Here is a 19,821-nt window from a genome sequence, read left to right as displayed (position 1 = left end):
CATATTATATGAGATACAAGTACTGGTATATATCAACTACTTTTATAGATAGTGTAGCATATTATATGAGATACAAGTACTGGTATATATCAACTACTTTTATAGATAGTGTAGTATATTATATGAGATACAAGTACTGGTATATATCAACTACTTTTATAGATAGTGTAGTATATTATATGAGATACAAGTACTGGTATATATCAACTACTTTTATAGATAGTGTAGCATATTATATGAGATACAAGTACTGGTATATATCAACTACTTTTATAGATAGTGTAGTATATTATATGAGATACAAGTACTGGTATATATCAACTACTTTTATAGATAGTGTAGTATATTATATGAGATACAAGTACTGGTATATATCAACTACTTTTATAGATAGTGTAGCATATTATATGAGATACAAGTACTGGTATATATCAACTACTTTTATAGATAGTGTAGTATATTATATGAGATACAAGTACTGGTATATATCAACTACTTTTATAGATAGTGTACATATACATTACTAGGATGTTTAATGTACTTTAATAGCATGGAAGTCAACTTACATGGTCTTCCCAGGCTTTCCTTTCTTTCTCATAAGCTTCCCTTCTTTTCCTTTCTAAATCTTCTTTAAGTCTTGCTGCCCTCTCATCTGCTTGGGCCTGGAATAGAGTAAAGCGGAAGACATTCGTTAACTTTGATTACAAAACAAATGAGAATACATCGGCTCATAGTGGTTGGACAGAATTCACAACAAGAAAGGGACAAAGACATGTTTCCTGATGGTGAGAGGTTGTCAGATATGATGTATATGTTGACATAATAACTACACTGGCTATTGTTTTCACATGTGAACAATACAATCATAGGTATTGGTTCACATACATACATGTATGTACAGTAGAAAGCAATGAACACCAGTGGATTGACATTCATAAATGTTATGCTATGACAAATTTGATCTGAGAAAGATATGGAGTACATTAAGAAGCATTTGATAGCATGGAGAAAGAGCTGTATCAAAAGAGAACGGATATGAAATGTACAAGAGACCAAGACATAGTAAACTTACTCTCAATGCTTCAATCTTCTTCTTCCTTGCATCAGGATGACGATTAGGATCACCCTCAATACTTTTCTGTGCAATTGAAAGGAGTATGTACAATGTATGGTTAGAAGTTTGTGTCCTTACAATGGTAAGGTGTATGTATGGTTAGAAGTTTGTGTCCTTACAATGGTAAGGAGTATGCATGGATAGAATTTTGTGTTACAAAACATTGTTAAATACATTTATGACATTACCAGCTATATTTGTATTCCCCTATATTAGGTAAACTTAAGCAGTCAATGATGTCAACTCAATAAAACTGCATACATTGAAAACCTGGAACAGACCCATGGTTTATTTACACATTTCTAATTCATACTGTAAAAAGTCTGATTGTGTTTGTTTCTCAACATACTGACTATGTCAAGAACAAGAACAAACTAAAATTTAGATGAAAAACAAAATGAAATATGGTATTTTATCAGTAACTAACATAATACAGAGAAACATGTATTAAATACCTACCCTAACACCTAGTCCAGCTCTTGCCTTCTGAGAAACAAGTATTAAATACCTACCCTAACACCTAGTCCACCTCTTGCCTTCTGAGAAACAAGTATTAAATACCTACCCTAACACCTAGTCCAGCTCTTGCCTTCTGAGAAACAAGTATTAAATACCTACCCTAACACCTAGTCCAGCTCTTGCCTTCTGAGAAACAAGTATTAAATACCTACCCTAACACCTAGTCCAGCTCTTGCCTTCTGAGAAACAAGTATTAAATACTTACCCTAACACCTAGTCCAGCTCTTGCCTTCTGCTCTTCAATCTGTCTTCTTTCATTGAAATTCTGTAGTCTGATTTGTCTCAGTCTTGACAAATATTCCTTAATAAAGATAAAAAGATACAATTTACAAATCACTTTCTAAAGGTCAAAGGTAAGTAAGACTGGATATGACAGTATTGGTTCTTGGATGACTGGCCTGACCTAGAGTAAATGATTTGTTATTGTTGGTGTATCCTGTTAACTGATAGCTAAACACTAACAAGTGATTATTAGGGTGTACACAATAAAGAACCCTTCAGTCTAGGCTTGACTCATAGTGTAGTAGTAGATAATACTTTTAGAGAGTAAACAATTTGGCAGTTTGTACATCAAGGACACCTGTTACTAGTAACCTTGCTGACAAATACAAAATACACCATGTTACAAATAATTGCTATTATACACACTTGTCATTGCAGTTATTATGACTGCAAGTCATCATCAAAATCAAGACACTTACCCTTTCAGCATAGTCTCTGCCCTTCATGTTATTATCTCCTCCTCCTCCTCCTGCTGCTGCTATATGTGCTTTCTTTGGTGGAGGTTGATCTGATATAGGAGTCTACAAATTAAAAGTCCAAATATCAACCTTTATTTTCTTTAAAAACTCCAAATAATCCAAGTTTTCTTTTTTATCAATTGCTGTCATTATCTATACATTGCACCTATCCTATGTCATTGTGTCTCTCTGTCTCTGTCATTATCTATACATTGCACCTATCCTATGTCATTGTGTCTCTCTGTCTCTGTCATTATCTATACATTGCACCTATCCTATGTCATTGTGTCTCTCTGTCTCTGTCATTATCTATACATTGCACCTATCCTATATCAGTGTGTCTCTCTGTCTCTGTCATTATCTGTACATTGCACCTATCCTATATCACTGTGTCTCTGTCTCTGTCATTATCTATACATTGCACCTATCCTATATCACTGTGTCTCTCTGTCTCTGTCATTATCTGTACATTGCACCTATCCTATATCACTGTGTCTCTCTGTCTCTGTCATTATCTATACATTGCACCTATCCTATATCACTGTGTCTCTCTGTCTCTGTCATTATCTGTACATTGGACCTATCCTATATCACTGTGTCTCTCTGTCTCTGTCATTATCTGTACATTGGACCTATCCTATATCACTGTGTCTCTCTGTCTCTTTCATTATCTGTACATTGGACCTGTCCTATGTCATTGTGTATCTCTGTCTCTGTCATTATCTATACATTGCACCTATCCTATGTCATTGTGTCTGTCTGTCATTGTTTCTGTGCATACACATGCACGTGTGGACATACATGCGTGTACATGTTCCTGTATCTGATGTGTGCGAGGTGCAATTTACCTACGAACTATCATATTATCTGCACAGACATAAAATCTAAAGTACAATGATCACATCTTGCATATTCATCATAAAAAACCTTGCTACATGTATTAGAGCACCCACTGTGAAAGACTTGGACAAAACTTCAAATTTAATTTTTCATTGGGGAAAGTCATTGTACTTTCAAGCAAGTAGCTGTATATGATACATGTATCATTCTGACACACTATATCATGGAGATCCCAGTATGCATTGATACAATGTATCATTCTGACACACTATATCATGGAGATCCCAGTATGCATTGATAAAATGTATCATTCTGACACAGTATATCATGGAGATCCCTGTATGAATCGATACAATGTTTTCAAACTCATAAATTCCTACAATAACAGTAACCAGCTTATTATATCCATACTGGGAGTATAAAATATCTTCAAAGTTGGAGATTTTCCGACCATATAAATATTAATGAGATAATACAAAAGTAACGAACTTGGCATGAAAAAGGTTCTACCATGGGTTCACATCTGCCTAGTTTCGTAGCTCTAGAGGTATACCTTGGACTTATATGCAATCAAATATACTAGCCGTATACAGAATATTCCTTTGATTTTTGTCATTTGATCATCATTTCTCGATGTATTTTTGCCTTCAAATAGACATTTTTTGTAAGGTAATACATGTAGTGTGGAAGGTAATCTTTCCAATGATGTATTATACATGAAGATTGGACAATGGGGAAAAATGAGGAATACTTTTTAATGTCACCATGTGTATGTTAACATACAGACGGCCGCGTACCAAGCATGGACAGTTTGACACTTAGCATTTTTCGTTCGCTTTATTCAAACATGTTTGTTGTTCCAATATTGTTCATAGTTTTAGAGAAATAAATGAATAACATTACATGGTATTTCCAATCGAATATGGAACAAGTTTTTGTAAATGAAAGTATGAAATGTTTACAGAGCAATTAGATATCCAACTAACAGTGTGTAACACATCATGACAGTGTCTATGTATCAAGTACATCCAGACTGCTGACGTTGTACAGACTATACAACTCCCATTATGGAGTGGCAATGAGCTGGTAACTGTCATGTTTACCTCTCAACCTCTTTTTTACAACTCATAAACTCCTACAGTATAAGTAGCCGTCATATTTAGCTATCAAGTACTCACTGGTGCTGCCCATCCAAGCTGGGCTCCCACTCTAGCTTTGTTAACAGCAGCTTGTCTCTTCCTCTGCAGGAAGTCTTCTACTAATCTTGCTCTATCAGCTGCTGCAGCACCCATCACACTGTGAATAAAATGAGATATGAGGTGATATGAAGACAGACTACAGATAAATCTAATGTATCTAGCATAATGTATCACAGTATCTACATTCTAAATAAAGTCATCATGTAAGTAAACTATATTTAGTCATTTTAGTATGTATTGTGCATGTCATCTACAAAGCTAAATTCTTGCCAAGATCACTTGTCAAAGATTAAAGGGACACTGGCTACATCTGAACATTTTTCTGTGTTATTTTTGTACAGTTTCATATACAAATAAGTCATGTTAAATCAAGGCCAGTAACTATCAGATAGCTTGTAGCTGTCAGGCAAACCAAATTTACTGATTCGTTGACACAATTTTTGGGCATATCCGGAATTTGTCAATGACATCAGATCATACATGTACATGTATGTATGTATGTATGTATGTATGTATGTACAACCTGTAAACACTATGGGAATTTTTTACTGATTTTATCAATGTACAAATCAACATGACTATACGTACTACTACTACTAGATAAATAATGATGTATTTAGTAGGTAAATAAAAAGAGTGTCTCAAGTTCACCCATGTCCCTTTAAGTTTTAAATGGCAATATGGATGAGGAATAGGTATTTATTTTGGATTTTTACTTGACAAAAGATTAGTTACATTTGTACTTTTACAAAAAAAAAAGACAATGTGAAACAACACAAACTAAGCCTATGTTTGTCACTAAACAATTACAAAACACTACAAAATGTTTTAAAAGTTTCTTTACAAATCACTTCCTGTATAATAACAAACTTTCCACACACTTTTTTTTTTTTTTTTTGCTGTGTTTTGAGTTACAAATAAGAACTTGGTTTATCTTGTTTCACATTGTTCTTACAAGTAATTAAAACATTGTAAAGTTGTTTTATCAAATAAAAATTCCAAAATAGACACCCATTATACATCCATATGACCACTTCAAACTCATCGTACATGTACATGTATTCAGTACACAAACCTGTCAGCTTCAGCTTTCCTAGCAGCACTTGCAGCACTGGCTGACACTGGTCTTTGCTGAATCTGTCTTTTCACAGCATCTCTGTCAGGCCAGGCTTGTACTGGGTCATCATTCTTAGCTCCTCTGCCATTTTTAGCTTTCTGTAAATCATCCAGGTGGCGGTGGTAATGTTCATAGTTACCTCTATCATACTGTAAGTTTACCATAGCAATGAAATGATAATAAACACACACTGAAATGACTTGGTGATATGACATGAGAATGTTACTGTATTCAAATGTACAGATTCTGTTTTTAATTACTAAGGTGTGGTAAGTACTAAAATTTACTCCAATTCCTTAGTTACGTTCCCAAGGTTCTCAAATTTAGCAACCACACTGTATGTATACAGAACAGTACAATATAGTTACATCGGAATGGTAAATTGGAAATGATCACATAATGAATTAATTATTCAGCATTCTCTCTTCAAATACCTAATATTTTGACAAAATACAGTACACTGAGAACATACTACATAGAAACACTTTGCTTACAAAAACAATGACCCCTAGCAATGAGATGTACCAGTACTAGCCCATGTGGAGAAAAATGAACATATTACCTTTTTTATCTTAATTCATTGAATTTACAGCAATTATATGATTATTTTAGGTAAATTTTGTTTCACATCAGAAACAATATGTGATTATTCATACAGTATTTGTGCTAAGACAGATACATATGTGAATTGAGTTTACATCACTATTGTTTAACATGCTAAGCTTTATTAAGGAGATATCAAAGTTTAAACCTTGTTATATGTAAATTGTTCACTTACAAGTATAGATTTCTCTACAAGATTATATCATGGTCTGTAAATGTAAACTATTCACTTGTGACTACAACATACTTTAACTCTATTAATTTCCATCTAATAGCAGTAGTACAGCTTACATACATGTATGATGTACATCTAATAGCAGTAGTACAGCTTACATATATGTATTGTGTACATCTAATAGCAGTAGTACAGTTTACATACATGTACTAGTATTATGTACATCTAATAGCAGTAGTACAGCTTACATATATGTGTGATGTACATCTAATAGCAGTAGTACAGTTTACATGTATGATGTACATCTAATAGCAGTAGTACAGTTTACATGTATGATGTACATCTAATAGCAGTAGTACAGCTTACATATATGTATGATGTACATCTAATAGCAGTAGTACAGTTTACATGTATGATGTACATCTAATAGCAGTAGTACAGCTTACATATATGTATGATGTACATCTAATAGCAGTAGTACAGTTTACATATATGTATGATGTACATCTAATAGCAGTAGTACAGTTTACATGTATGATGTACATCTAATAGCAGTAGTACAGCTTACATATATGTATGATGTACATCTAATAGCAGTAGTACAGCTTACATATATGTATGATGTACATCTAATAGCAGTAGTACAGTTTACATATATGTATGATGTACATCTAATAGCAGTAGTACAGCTTACATATATGTATTATGTACATCTAATAGCAGTAGTACAGCTTACATACATGTATGATGTACATCTAATAGCAGTAGTACAGCTTACATACATGTATGATGTACATCTAATAGCAGTAGTACAGTTTACATATATGTATGATGTACATCTAATAGCAGTAGTACAGTTTACATATATGTATGATGTACATCTAATAGCAGTAGTACAGTTTACATATATGTATGATGTACATCTAATAGCAGTAGTACAGCTTACATATATGTATGATGTACATCTAATAGCAGTAGTACAGCTTACATACATGTATGATGTACATCTAATAGCAGTAGTACAGCTTACATACATGTATGATGTACATCTAATAGCAGTAGTACAGTTTACATACATGTATGATGTACATCTAATAGCAGTAGTACAGCTTACATATATGTATGATGTACATCTAATAGCAGTAGTACAGTTTACATATATGTATGATGTACATCTAATAGCAGTAGTACAGCTTACATATATGTATTATGTACATCTAATAGCAGTAGTACAACTTATGTATGATGTACATCTAATAGCAGTAGTACAGCTTACATACATGTATGATGTAATAATTCTATAAAATTGAAATTTATCATCAATTTCTCACCTTATTTATATCTGGTTTTGGAATTGCATATGGTTTATTATTATCACTGTTATTACTAGCCGAAGACCCTCCACCTCCTCCGCCACCCCCTGAACCACCAGAACTTCCAGAATCCAGTAGATTCCGCCATCCTTCCTGTCTAGCTTTTTGTATTCTGGCCATTCTTTGTTTCTCCATCAACTGTTGATGACCAAGTCTCATTTGTCTCTCCCTCTCACGTCGTATGTTTTCCTTTTCAATCAATTCCTTCTTCTTTCTTTCCAGTTCTTTGCCATCACTTGGCACTTGTTGTTTGGGTCTAGGTCTATCTGCTGACCTTTTGACCGGTCCCCTATTGGCAGACGGGGGTTTCTTTGCCACTGAAACTCCATACTTGGCTGCTGGATCACTTATTCGTACTGGGTTGACAGGTGCTGCTGGCCTCTTTGCTACAGCTGTGGGTAAACACATCAAATAAGATTTGATATAATCTGTATAATAGTATACCACTGAACTTTACTTCATACTTGATACTAGCATTCCATACATTGATTAATTGATTAACTGATTGAACTTGCTTAGTCATAATTGTTACCTATATACATAAACTTAAAGTTGATATGACTGGGTCAGCCATTTCCGTAACAAACAATAACAAGAAATCAAGTGTCATATTGCTCACCCTGCACTGGTGGCCTTACTGCCAAAGCTGGACGGTTTCTATGTAAAACTGTGTGACTAAACTCATCGGCCAATTGCTGTGTAAAAAAAAAAAAAGAGTTATCACAATTATGGGCATTTACTGATCATTTAATACACAAAGAATGATTCAGATTAATAAAAGTTAAATATCTATGAAAGAATAAAATCTGTTCAAGTCAAGCTAAGTCAGAATACAAGGCTCCACAGATAAAATAAAGATTTTTCATTTCAGATGCAAACTCTGATCCTATTACTGCTAATTCCCTCCAAATGAATCCAAGAGAAGTGTCTCAAAAGATAGAAGTATTTTCAACTTACTGCATTTGATAAGAATTGTTCTATTCTTTTCTGTAAAAATGGTTTCTTCAATACTGTGTTAACAGATGGACGATCCCTGGAATAAAATAGTATCAACAATAAGTCAGATTGGCCAAATGACTTAAAAAATTAGAGATATAGACTTGAATTGAGAAAAAAAAGGTCAAAAAACAAGGAACAATCTTAAAGAGTTTCCCAGGTAATGTATAAGATTCCCAGGTAAATCTACCTGAGTTCTACACATATTTTAGTCATAGTTACCTACATGTACCTGTGGGTTTGATAAATCTACCTGAGTTCTACACATATTTTAGTCATAGTTACCTACATGTACCTGTGGGTTTGATAAATCTACCTGAGTTCTACACATATTTTAGTCATAGTTGCCTACCTGTGGGTTTGATAAATCTACCTGAGTTCTACACATATTTTAGTCATAGTTACCTACCAGTGGGTTTGGTAAATCTAACTGAGTTCTACACATATTTTAGTCATAGTTACCTACAAGACTACAAAGTATGGAAATCTATGCAAGGTTAACCAGATTTCTGCCCTTGTTACCTGGGTTCTGAAATCTTACCTAAAACACTGACACCTGTTCATGTACACAATGTTACTTGAAATCATTAAAAAGAAAAAATACTGTTAACAACATTTCTAGAAATTTAGAAATCTGTCTGATGTTGGAGAATCAACATACCTGGCTGTTCGTTTAAACAACTGTGCCAACAGATTCCTTAGTTCATAGCTGTATTTGGGTGATACTGGTGGGTATGAACCCCGAATGATTTTTAAGACTAAATTCTTCATGTTCCCAGCTTCAAATGCATGTTTCAGTGTGCATAATTCATATAGCACACATCCTAATGCCCATATATCACTGGAAAATAACAATAAAACAGTTCATAGCAAAAAATTAGTACATTTCTTTTGCACTAAATGATTCAGGTTTTTTTATTCATAAAATGCAAATGTGAACCAGTAGTCATACCAGACAGACTAACAAGAAAGCCTGGCTGGCTAATCAAGTGGTTCACTGCAGCTACAATAGCCATGTCAGACAGACTAACAAGAAAGCCTGGCTGGCTAATCAAGTGGTTCACTACAGCTACAACAGTCATGTCAGGCAGACTAACAAGAAAGCCTGCTGGCTAATCAAGTGATTCACTACAGCTACAGTAGTCATACCAGGCAGACTAACAAGAAAGCCTGGCTGGCTAATCAAGTGATTCATTACAGCTACAGTAGTCATACCAGACAGACTAACAAGAAAGCCTGGCTGGCTAATCAAGTGATTCACTACAGCTACAATAGCCATGTCAGACAGACTAACAAGAAAGCCTGGCTGGCTAATCAAGTGATTCACTACAGCTACAGTAGTCATACCAGGCAGACTAACAAGAAAGCCTGGCTGGCTAATCAAGTGATTCACTACAGCTACAACAGCCATGTCAGACAGACAAACAAGAAAGCCTGGCTGGCTAATCAAGTGGTTCACTGCAGTTCAGCAGAGGGGTTAAAAACGGGATACACAGGTGAATAAGATAAAATTAGTCAAGCATGTATGTGAACAAATACTCATTCAATTTAAAGATAAGGAAAGTGAATTGCAGGATGGCTGAAGACAAACACTGTGATAGAGAAGGGATAATGTCATAGTGTTTATTTACAGCAACAATGTAGTATCAACTGAATAAATTACATCAATTTCAGCTAACTTAATCTTTGAACCCCATGTGTTTTCACATTACAGCTCTCTCATATCAATGGATCTTGGAGCATTAGATACGTGTAGAATGACCTGGATCACTTTTTGTTGCAGACAAACTTTTTCTATAGATCTCCCAGACACCTGTTTTTCTCACCCACTTTTAATTCTAATCAGGTATGGGACTTTAATTTATTCATGAAGACTGAACTGTTTTTAGCATTGTTTGACTTTTTAACTGGTTAAATTTGGTAAAAGTGGCCAACCTAATTAAAACTATTGGGGGCTCTATCAATAGGAACTTTATTCATGAGATTGATCATGAAAGACAACTGAACAGCAAATCATTGGCAAAGTAAATATTTCAACTTACCTTTTATTATTATATGGCTTATTTTCACACATTTCAGGAGATAGGTAGTAAGGAGTACCTATACATGTCCGTGCAAGCTCAACAGTACTGCAAGCAAAACATAAAATGTCTGTTATTACACATGTACAGTATGTATGACATTGCATGATTGTTCTCAAGCAAAACACAAAATGTCTGTCATTACACATGTACAGTATGTATGACATTGCATGATTGTTCTCAAGCAAAACACAAAATGTCTGTCATTACACATGTACAGTATGTATGACATTGCATGATTGTTCTCAAGCAAAACACAAAATGTCTGTCATTACACATGTACAGTATGTATGACATTGCATGATTGTTCTCAAGCAAAACACAAAATGTCTGTCATTACACATGTACAGTATGTATGACATTGCATGATTGTTCTCAAGCAAAACACAAAATGTCTGTCATTACAAATGTACAGTATGTATGACATTGCATGATTGTTCTCAAGCAAAAAGTAATGTTGTTAAAGGTACACTAGCTGCAACTCGAACACTTTTTGAAACTCTTTTCTTACATGTAATGACTTCGTCATAATATTGTAAACCCTGAACAGCATGGAATCACCTATGAGTAAATAATTTTGTGTAGCTGTACACATACATTTGTAGTATGGTACAATAAATAACATCAAATTGATTTGTGGGTTTGCACCAAAAAATCAGTGACACAAATGCAATCATACTTTCATTCTGTTGCCGTACTATGTATCATGGTATGGATACAAATCGACCCTAATTAATGTGTACAATGTCTAATTAACAGTATTTTAACACTTTTCAGTCAATATAATATTATTGGTTGTTTGATCTAAAAAATAGTACTCCAGTTACAGCTAGAGCAGCTTTAAATGAATGGCAAAAGAAATCAATTCTTCAATGTTTTCAATTCAGTGAATCATTTCATTTCATTTCATTTCTCTGAAATCTAAGATAGTATTTCTTAATGTTACAGTACAGATTTCTAGCTACCTGAGTACTTCAAAGGTTTTTTTTACAAACAACTAAAATAACTCAAAAAGTATTAAATTGCAATTTTATCCTTTAAGTCAAGTGACTGTTTTGATAGCTTCCTGAAGTGTCGTTGAACTTGTTCTGATGACAACCACACATGAATATGATTTGATATTATTATTCATTTCACTTTATGAATAACAAAGACTATAACTTCACTAACAGTGTACAGTGATAGAATTTCTACTGACCTGTTCAATACTTTTGCTATTCCAAAATCACCCAGCTTTATCATTCCTCTTCTCGTCAAAAATATGTTCTGTAAATAAATACATTCAATGAGTAAACTTACATGTACATGTAGAGTGCCTACATAAACAGTACATTTATGTCTGAAAATAATTTAAATGTCTAATTACTTGAAGATTTTGCCATTCTACTTACTGATGTATACTTAGCCATCACTTGCAATTAACCCTTTGCACCCTAAAGGCCGGTATACCGGCCTATTGGAGTTTGACTTTATATCCGAAAGGCCGGTATACCGGCCGTATCGCCTAGCAATATAACAGCCAATCAAACAGCCCGTTACTACACGTGTTTGGCATCCAAACATAGTGATGACGTACAGTGCCGCCATTGTTAACGTCGCTGTGTATTACTTTATCGGACCTCGCTCTTCAAAAATGCCTCGTAGATGTATTACAAATGCTCAAGTGCTGCAAGATGTGTTGAGTTCGGATGAGGAAAATGTGCACGGTAACAATTATGGCCATGATAGTGATTTATCAAGTGAGCATTCTAGTGTAAACGGCGATTTCTGCCACGTTGATTCAGCTACTTCAAATGTTTCAGACGATGATAATTTAGACCTAGCACCTGTTGGCAGAGGGTGTGGCAGAGGGAGGGGGTCGTGGTAGGGGAGGTGGGCGTGGCAGGGGGTGTGGCAATGGAAGGGGACATACTGGAGCTCAAAGGAGAACATTTTTCCCTCCCCTATAGGTTGGACAGTCAGTTTTTATCATTTATTTATCATTTATTCATGTTTACACCTAAAAAAATATATACGGGCAGACAAATATGATTTCAGGAAGAATATGATATTTCGGAACAGTTACCCTGGGGAGCTCAGGGTATACGTCACGTTACGCTGGGGAGCTTAGGGTTCAAAGGGTTAATAACTGAAGTCAAACTTGCTATGAAGATATAACTTTACAAACGATTCAATAACATCATTTATTTTATACCATACCCTGAACAAAAAATATGGAATATATACTCTAGTCGTTCTACATCATGACAACGCATGTCTACATCACTGGTTTTTCTGTGTTCAAAATCAGAGTCAAAACGTTCAAAATTACCATTACTTTCCCAAAATTTTACTATGATATTACTGGCACTGGTATAATTATGTTATTCTCCAATATTTTACTTTAATATTACTGGCACTGGTATAATCATGTTATTCTCAAATATTTTACTTTGATATTACTGGCGCTGATATAATTATATTATTCTCCAATATTATTCTTCATTCAACCGGAAAATACTCGTGACCAACTTCTCTATCAACTTGTAGTGACAAAGAACCCTTAGGTCACTCATATTTTCCTTGGTTGAAAGAAGAAAAATATTGGCAAATAACATTTATATATGTATCACAAAATGTACAGGAAGTCTACTAAGCAATCAACAGCTCTAACAATGCCAGAACAAAATATTGTAATGTCATAGAAGGCCTACATTGACATTAACATTACACTAGAATCATTTATTTGAATATTTTTGCAAGTATTTTCACTTGAGTAAAAAGCTTATGAAAGCTTTTGCCACTTTAAAGTAACTAAGACAAACTTACCGATGATTTAATGTCTCTGTGTAATATCTTCCTGTCATGTACATGTTTGAGTGCCAGGCAAATCTGTACAAACCAGTCTAAAACCTTGTCTTCCTCAAATAAAATACCTCGTTGACGGTTAATACTTTTGTACAGGTCACCTGTTATACACACAAATGAAACAATTCAGTCATTTTAATTAAATAACAAAACACAATACAACAGATTTATTTTAGATTACTCGTTGCTGAGGACACAAATGTCCTGGGCTGACAAACATTTGAATGTTCACCACAAAGGAGTAAAAACAGACCCTGAACTTAATTGATGTCAACTATAAAATATCACAAAACATTTTTTTGAATAGACTAACACTTTATACATTCACTATGTTGAACAGACCACATTAGTAACACTTTATACATTCACTATGTTGAACAGACCACATTAGTAACACTTTATACATTCGCTATGTTGAACAGACCACATTAGTAACACTTTATACATTCGCTATGTTGAACAGACCACATTAGTAACACTTTATACATTCGCTATGTTGACTTGAGTATGTAACACAATTACTGATGACATGATTGCAGTTGGCAAGGTAACATAATTACATTTACCCGGTATTACAAGCAATTCAAACGATGTCAAGGCTGAACTTCTACAGTGACTTGTAATTGAAACACAGATTCATTTTCCTATGCAAATATCTCCCCTAATCCTGATGTGTATCATCACTTGCTCATTCCTGGTAAATGACTCCTTCCTTTGTTACTTGCATTTGATATGACTAAAATATACAAAATGTAGCGGTACTGTTGCCTTGAACTCTCTGCTTAAATTATAGTACATGTAGAGTCCACTATGTAAGGTCTAGAAGTGGTCGGAAGGAAGTGACATTATTTCTATGAATCTGAAACAATAATGAACAATATTCATTATTGTAATCAACGTAAATAAACACTTACATGTAATACTCTGTGTTAGAGTACTTACTGATAGACACTTGAAGTCACTTGTACCTAATGACACCATCACAATGATATAAGACTTACCTCCATCACAGTATTCCATCACAATATACAGGGAGCCTCTATCTGTCAATTCAAAGGTATTTCAATTAACAAATAGCTTACATATATGTACTCTGTGGTGATTTTAAGGGTGGTATTGATAAGTAGGTCAAATTTACTGAAGTTCCCCACCAAAATTACCATAGATTCTATGGGAAACACTGCCAGTTTTACCTCTTCCACCCTTTCTGTTACCGGGGTTCTCCAACCTTAGCAAAAACACTGAATACTAAAAGTAAATCTCTCATGGACACTTCTTTCTAAAATTTCCTTACATTATCAATTTAATTTTCTTTTGTGGCATAATAAAATTTGAAGATATTTATACCTTATACAAGTCAAAGTATGAATATCGACAATAAAGTTAACTTAATTAATGAAAATGATATCTGTTATCTGTAACTGCTAAATTTTGAAGAAAAAAAATTATTTGAAAATTTATCATTAGGCTCTGTCTCAATTTTGTCTCAAGAGGACAAGCTAAACAATCTAAATGTTTACCTCTTTAAATCATTATAAAGTCATCTTTAAATCATTATAAAGTCCTCTTTAAATCATGATAAATTCACATTATTTTCAAGGGACTAAAAATGTCTGAAAACCGAATACAACTGAAACATACATGTGTACATTTTTTAAATTTACTTTTCATTATGATTGAACAGATGTGTAGTTGGTTTAAATTATAAACTATTTACACTGACATTTGAACTCAGCACTAATGATATCATCAAAAGTAGTGAATTAAAATTCAAAGTGAAAACAAATTGGATTCTGTTCTGTGTATTCTGTTCCTATTTTACATGTAAACAGTGAGAAACTTTGTTTTCTACCTCAAACAACAAGATTGTATTTTACACCTTTAAAAATGATAAACAGAATATTGTCTATTTTTACATCTAAGGTGGCCAAATGGATGAGGATTTGGTTTAATTTTGGATTTTTAATGATAAATCAACTTTAAAATTAAAACATGTGTAAAATGATTGTTATTGTACATACAATAACAACATTTTACCACACTTGTTTTTAGCATTTTGCAATTTATTGAATAACAAACATTGACTTTATCAATGCTATTTTACATTTAGTTTCAAGTAGGAAAAAACGTGGTAAAGTAAAAAGTTATTTTATAAATTAAAAATCCACAATAGTAAAATACCCCTTTGTCACCCATATGGCTACTTTAACAGCAAGAAACAGAATAATTTCTAAATCAAACAAAATGTCAGAGAATATGATCTACAATTCAGAATTCAAATATTTAACTCAAGCTGGTACTGAAATTCAAAATCTTGATCTTTTGGAAAGTTCATCAAATCAACTATAACGAAAGATACAGTATATACAGTATATAAATATACTGCTATAATTTATTGCATACTTGATGACATAAACATACTATAGCATTGACATGAAGAAATTGTGATACATTAACTAGTAGTGTATTATGACAGGTTTTAATTGATAATATGACATCTGAGTGCTATGATGATAAATGAACCCCAATCTCCATAGATAGGATTCAGATATCTAAAGTGTATTTACACACTACATTCTACAAATATCAATATAATGAAATATTAAATGACATTTCAACCCTTTTACTGTTGACTGAAATATTCTTAATACAAAACAACCAGTAAGATCATTGGACCTACCTTCAAATGATTCTAAATATGATACAATGTTAGGATGCCTCATCTTGGCAAGAACTGATACCTGGTGAGAAAATTCATATACTGTAATTACCATTCTGAAAATGTAGGTTTAGATAGTTACCATCATTATTTACTGAGAATTATGCATTTCAAAATATTCATTACTTATCTCTCACTAACCAGCATTAAGTCAAGTTCTATAGATTACACTAGACTTGTATTGTTTGTAAGTTCAGCATGGATAAAACTACATACTTGTACTCTTAGCATCTTTGTGAACTCACTGAAACTATGTAATAACAAGCTATTTCCAATAAATGAGGCAGTGAATAGGTATCTGAATCACTACACAAATATCAAGTATCTGAATCAATAAACTTAGGTATCTGAATCACTACACAAATATTAAGTATCTGAATCAATACACAAATATTAGGTATCTGAATCACTATACAAATATTAGGTATCTGAATCACTACACAATTATTAGGTATCTGAATCAATACACAAATATTAGGTATCTGAATCACTACACAAATATCAAGTATCTGAATCAATAAACTTAGGTATCTGAATCAATACACAAATATTAGGTATCTGAATCACTACACAAATATCAAGTATCTGAATCAATAAACTTAGGTATCTGAATCACTACACAAATATTAAGTATCTGAATCAATACACAAATATTAAGTATCTGAATCACTACACAAATATTAAGTATCTGAATCACTACACAAATATTAGGTATCTGAATCACTACACAAATATTAAGTATCTGAATCACTACACAAATATTAGGTATCTGAATCACTACACAAATATTAGGTATCTGAATCACTACACAAATATTAGGTATCTGAATCACTACACAAATATTAAGTATCTGATAATAAACTTAGGTATCTGAATCACTACACAAATATTAAGTATCTGAATCAATAAACAAATATTAAGTATCTGAATCACTATACAAATATTAAGTATCTGAATCACTACACAAATATTAGGTATCTGAATCACTACACAATTATTAGGTATCTGAATCAATAAACTTAGGTATCTGAATCAATACACAAATATTAGGTATCTGAATCAATATACTTAGGTATCTGAATCAATACACAAATATTAGGTATCTGAATCAATATACTTAGGTATCTGAATCAATACACAAATATTAGGTATCTGAATCAATATACTTAGGTATCTGAATCAATACACAAATATTAGGTATCTGATAATAAACTTAGGTATCTGAATCACTACACAAATATTAAGTATCTGAATCAATAAACAAATATTAAGTATCTGAATCACTATACAAATATTAAGTATCTGAATCACTACACAAATATTAGGTATCTGAATCACTACACAATTATTAGGTATCTGAATCACTACACAAATATTAGGTATCTGAATCACTACACAAATATTAGGTATCTGAATCAATAAACTTAGGTATCTGAATCAATAAACTTAGGTATCTGAATCAATACACAAATATTAGGTATCTGAATCAATAAACTTAGGTATCTGAATCACTACACAAATATTAGGTATCTGAATCAATACACAAATATTAAGTATCTGAATCACTACACAAATATTAGGTATCTGAATCACTACACAAATATTAGGTATCTGAACCACTACACAAATATTAGGTATCTGAATCACTACACAAATATTAAGTATCTGATAATAAACTTAGGTATCTGAATCACTACACAAATATTAAGTATCTGAATCAATAAACAAATATTAAGTATCTGAATCACTATACAAATATTAAGTATCTGAATCACTACACAAATATTAAGTATCTGAATCACTATACAAATATTAAGTATCTGAATCACTACACAAATATTAGGTATCTGAATCACTACACAATTATTAGGTATCTGAATCACTACACAAATATTAGGTATCTGAATCAATAAACTTAGGTATCTGAATCAATACACAAATATTAGGTATCTGAATCAATAAACTTAGGTATCTGAATCAATACACAAATATTAAGTATCTGAATCAATATACTTAGGTATCTGAATCAATACACAAATATTAGGTATCTGAATCAATATACTTAGGTATCTGAATCAATACACAAATATTAGGTATCTGAATCAATATACTTAGGTATCTGAATCAATACACAAATATTAGGTATCTGAATCAATAAACTTAGGTATCTGAATCAATACACAAATATTAGGTATCTGAATCAATAAACTTAGGTATCTGAATCAATACACAAATATTAGGTATCTGAATCAATAAACTTAGGTATCTGAATCAATACACAAATATTAGGTATCTGAATCAATATACTTAGGTATCTGAATCAATACACAAATATTAGGTGTCTGAATCAATAAACTTAGGTATCTGAATCAATACACAAATATTAGGTATCTGAATCAATATACTTAGGTATCTGAATCAATACACAAATATTAAGTATCTGAATCAAAATATTAGGTATCTGAATCACTACACAATATTATTTAGGTACAATGTATCTGAATCAATACACAAATATTAAATGCAAAGGGAGAATATAAAACTGATGAAATAGTAAAGTGTTTTACAATGTTAAAACTATCACTGAGAGACTCTCTTTCAACATTCATAGATTATCCACATCTATTTATAAAATAATGCTTATAGTCATTTCCAACTTTAAAAATGGTGTTAAAGCCCTCAGCTGAGGAGCAATAAGTGTGTAATAAACACATAACAATTTTACAAATGGAATTCATATTCACCTTACATTCATTCTATGATTGTATGACAGAATTATACAGTACATATGTATCAATGATGACAATGTCTGACATTAATTAATTTGAAGACAGGTGGATATTTGTTGGCTGACATTTCTCATTTGAATAACAATTAAATGACAGGGAACCATTTGATGGCCGACAGACATTCCTCATCTGAAAACAATGAACTGGCAGGGAGCCATATGACCTATGACATTTCATTTGAATGTTCAAATCTTGTGTCCAAATTGCTATTACATTGTAATAGCTACATAAGGGAAAGTTTATTTTTGGTCATGATGTCACCTCAGTAGAAATGGTGACCACATCCAAAGTAACGTGTCTATAGTATATGTTTGTAAACACAACAAACATGTGAATTTACCTCTTTCTTGGAATCTTCCCTTTCCTTTCTACCCATCTGAATGAAAAGAAACAACATAAGTTATTATGAACTACATGCAGTATGCACGTTAATAGGTCGATTTCAACAGTGTACTGCAATCTATCTTTGTCACTGAATAACATTGCCAAAAAGTCCAGTGCGGTATTATGAGCCACTGTATGTGTCTGGCATGTTTTTTTGGTTTTTAAATAGACACATTCGTTGTTGGCAATTCTGCAATACAGCAACAGATGCAAATGAATGAACCACATGCAAAGTTATACTTCTTTAATAATACTAGTATCATGGATATAGCTTCTTAGTAGCTTGTTAGTTATAGTATAACCATGGAAGTATAACCCACACTTC

General features: G+C 32.8%; 1 protein-coding gene across 1 annotated transcript in view; it reads right to left on the bottom strand.

Annotated features, from left to right (window-relative positions):
- The window catches only part of LOC144438707 (serine/threonine-protein kinase Nek1-like), a 54,662-nt gene that overhangs the window by 34,091 nt on the left and 750 nt on the right, over positions 1 to 19,821 (bottom strand). The window contains exons 2-17 of the mRNA XM_078127853.1: positions 19,453 to 19,488; positions 16,285 to 16,345; positions 14,606 to 14,647; positions 13,566 to 13,705; positions 11,956 to 12,023; positions 10,719 to 10,805; positions 9,338 to 9,517; positions 8,638 to 8,713; positions 8,300 to 8,375; positions 7,632 to 8,072; positions 5,488 to 5,680; positions 4,392 to 4,509; positions 2,335 to 2,436; positions 1,839 to 1,934; positions 1,073 to 1,138; positions 567 to 662 (exon numbers count right to left, since the gene is read on the bottom strand). Coding sequence (XP_077983979.1) covers positions 567 to 662; positions 1,073 to 1,138; positions 1,839 to 1,934; positions 2,335 to 2,436; positions 4,392 to 4,509; positions 5,488 to 5,680; positions 7,632 to 8,072; positions 8,300 to 8,375; positions 8,638 to 8,713; positions 9,338 to 9,517; positions 10,719 to 10,805; positions 11,956 to 12,023; positions 13,566 to 13,705; positions 14,606 to 14,647; positions 16,285 to 16,345; positions 19,453 to 19,488 — 1,878 coding nt within the window. The remainder of the gene's footprint in view (positions 1 to 566; positions 663 to 1,072; positions 1,139 to 1,838; positions 1,935 to 2,334; positions 2,437 to 4,391; positions 4,510 to 5,487; positions 5,681 to 7,631; positions 8,073 to 8,299; positions 8,376 to 8,637; positions 8,714 to 9,337; positions 9,518 to 10,718; positions 10,806 to 11,955; positions 12,024 to 13,565; positions 13,706 to 14,605; positions 14,648 to 16,284; positions 16,346 to 19,452; positions 19,489 to 19,821) is intronic.

Source organism: Glandiceps talaboti, chromosome 8 (genome assembly GCF_964340395.1).
Source record: "Glandiceps talaboti chromosome 8, keGlaTala1.1, whole genome shotgun sequence".
NCBI classification, from domain to species: Eukaryota; Metazoa; Hemichordata; class Enteropneusta; family Spengelidae; genus Glandiceps; species Glandiceps talaboti.
Note: the sequence above shows the minus strand (reverse complement) of the source record. Positions and strands in the feature narration are given on the sequence as shown.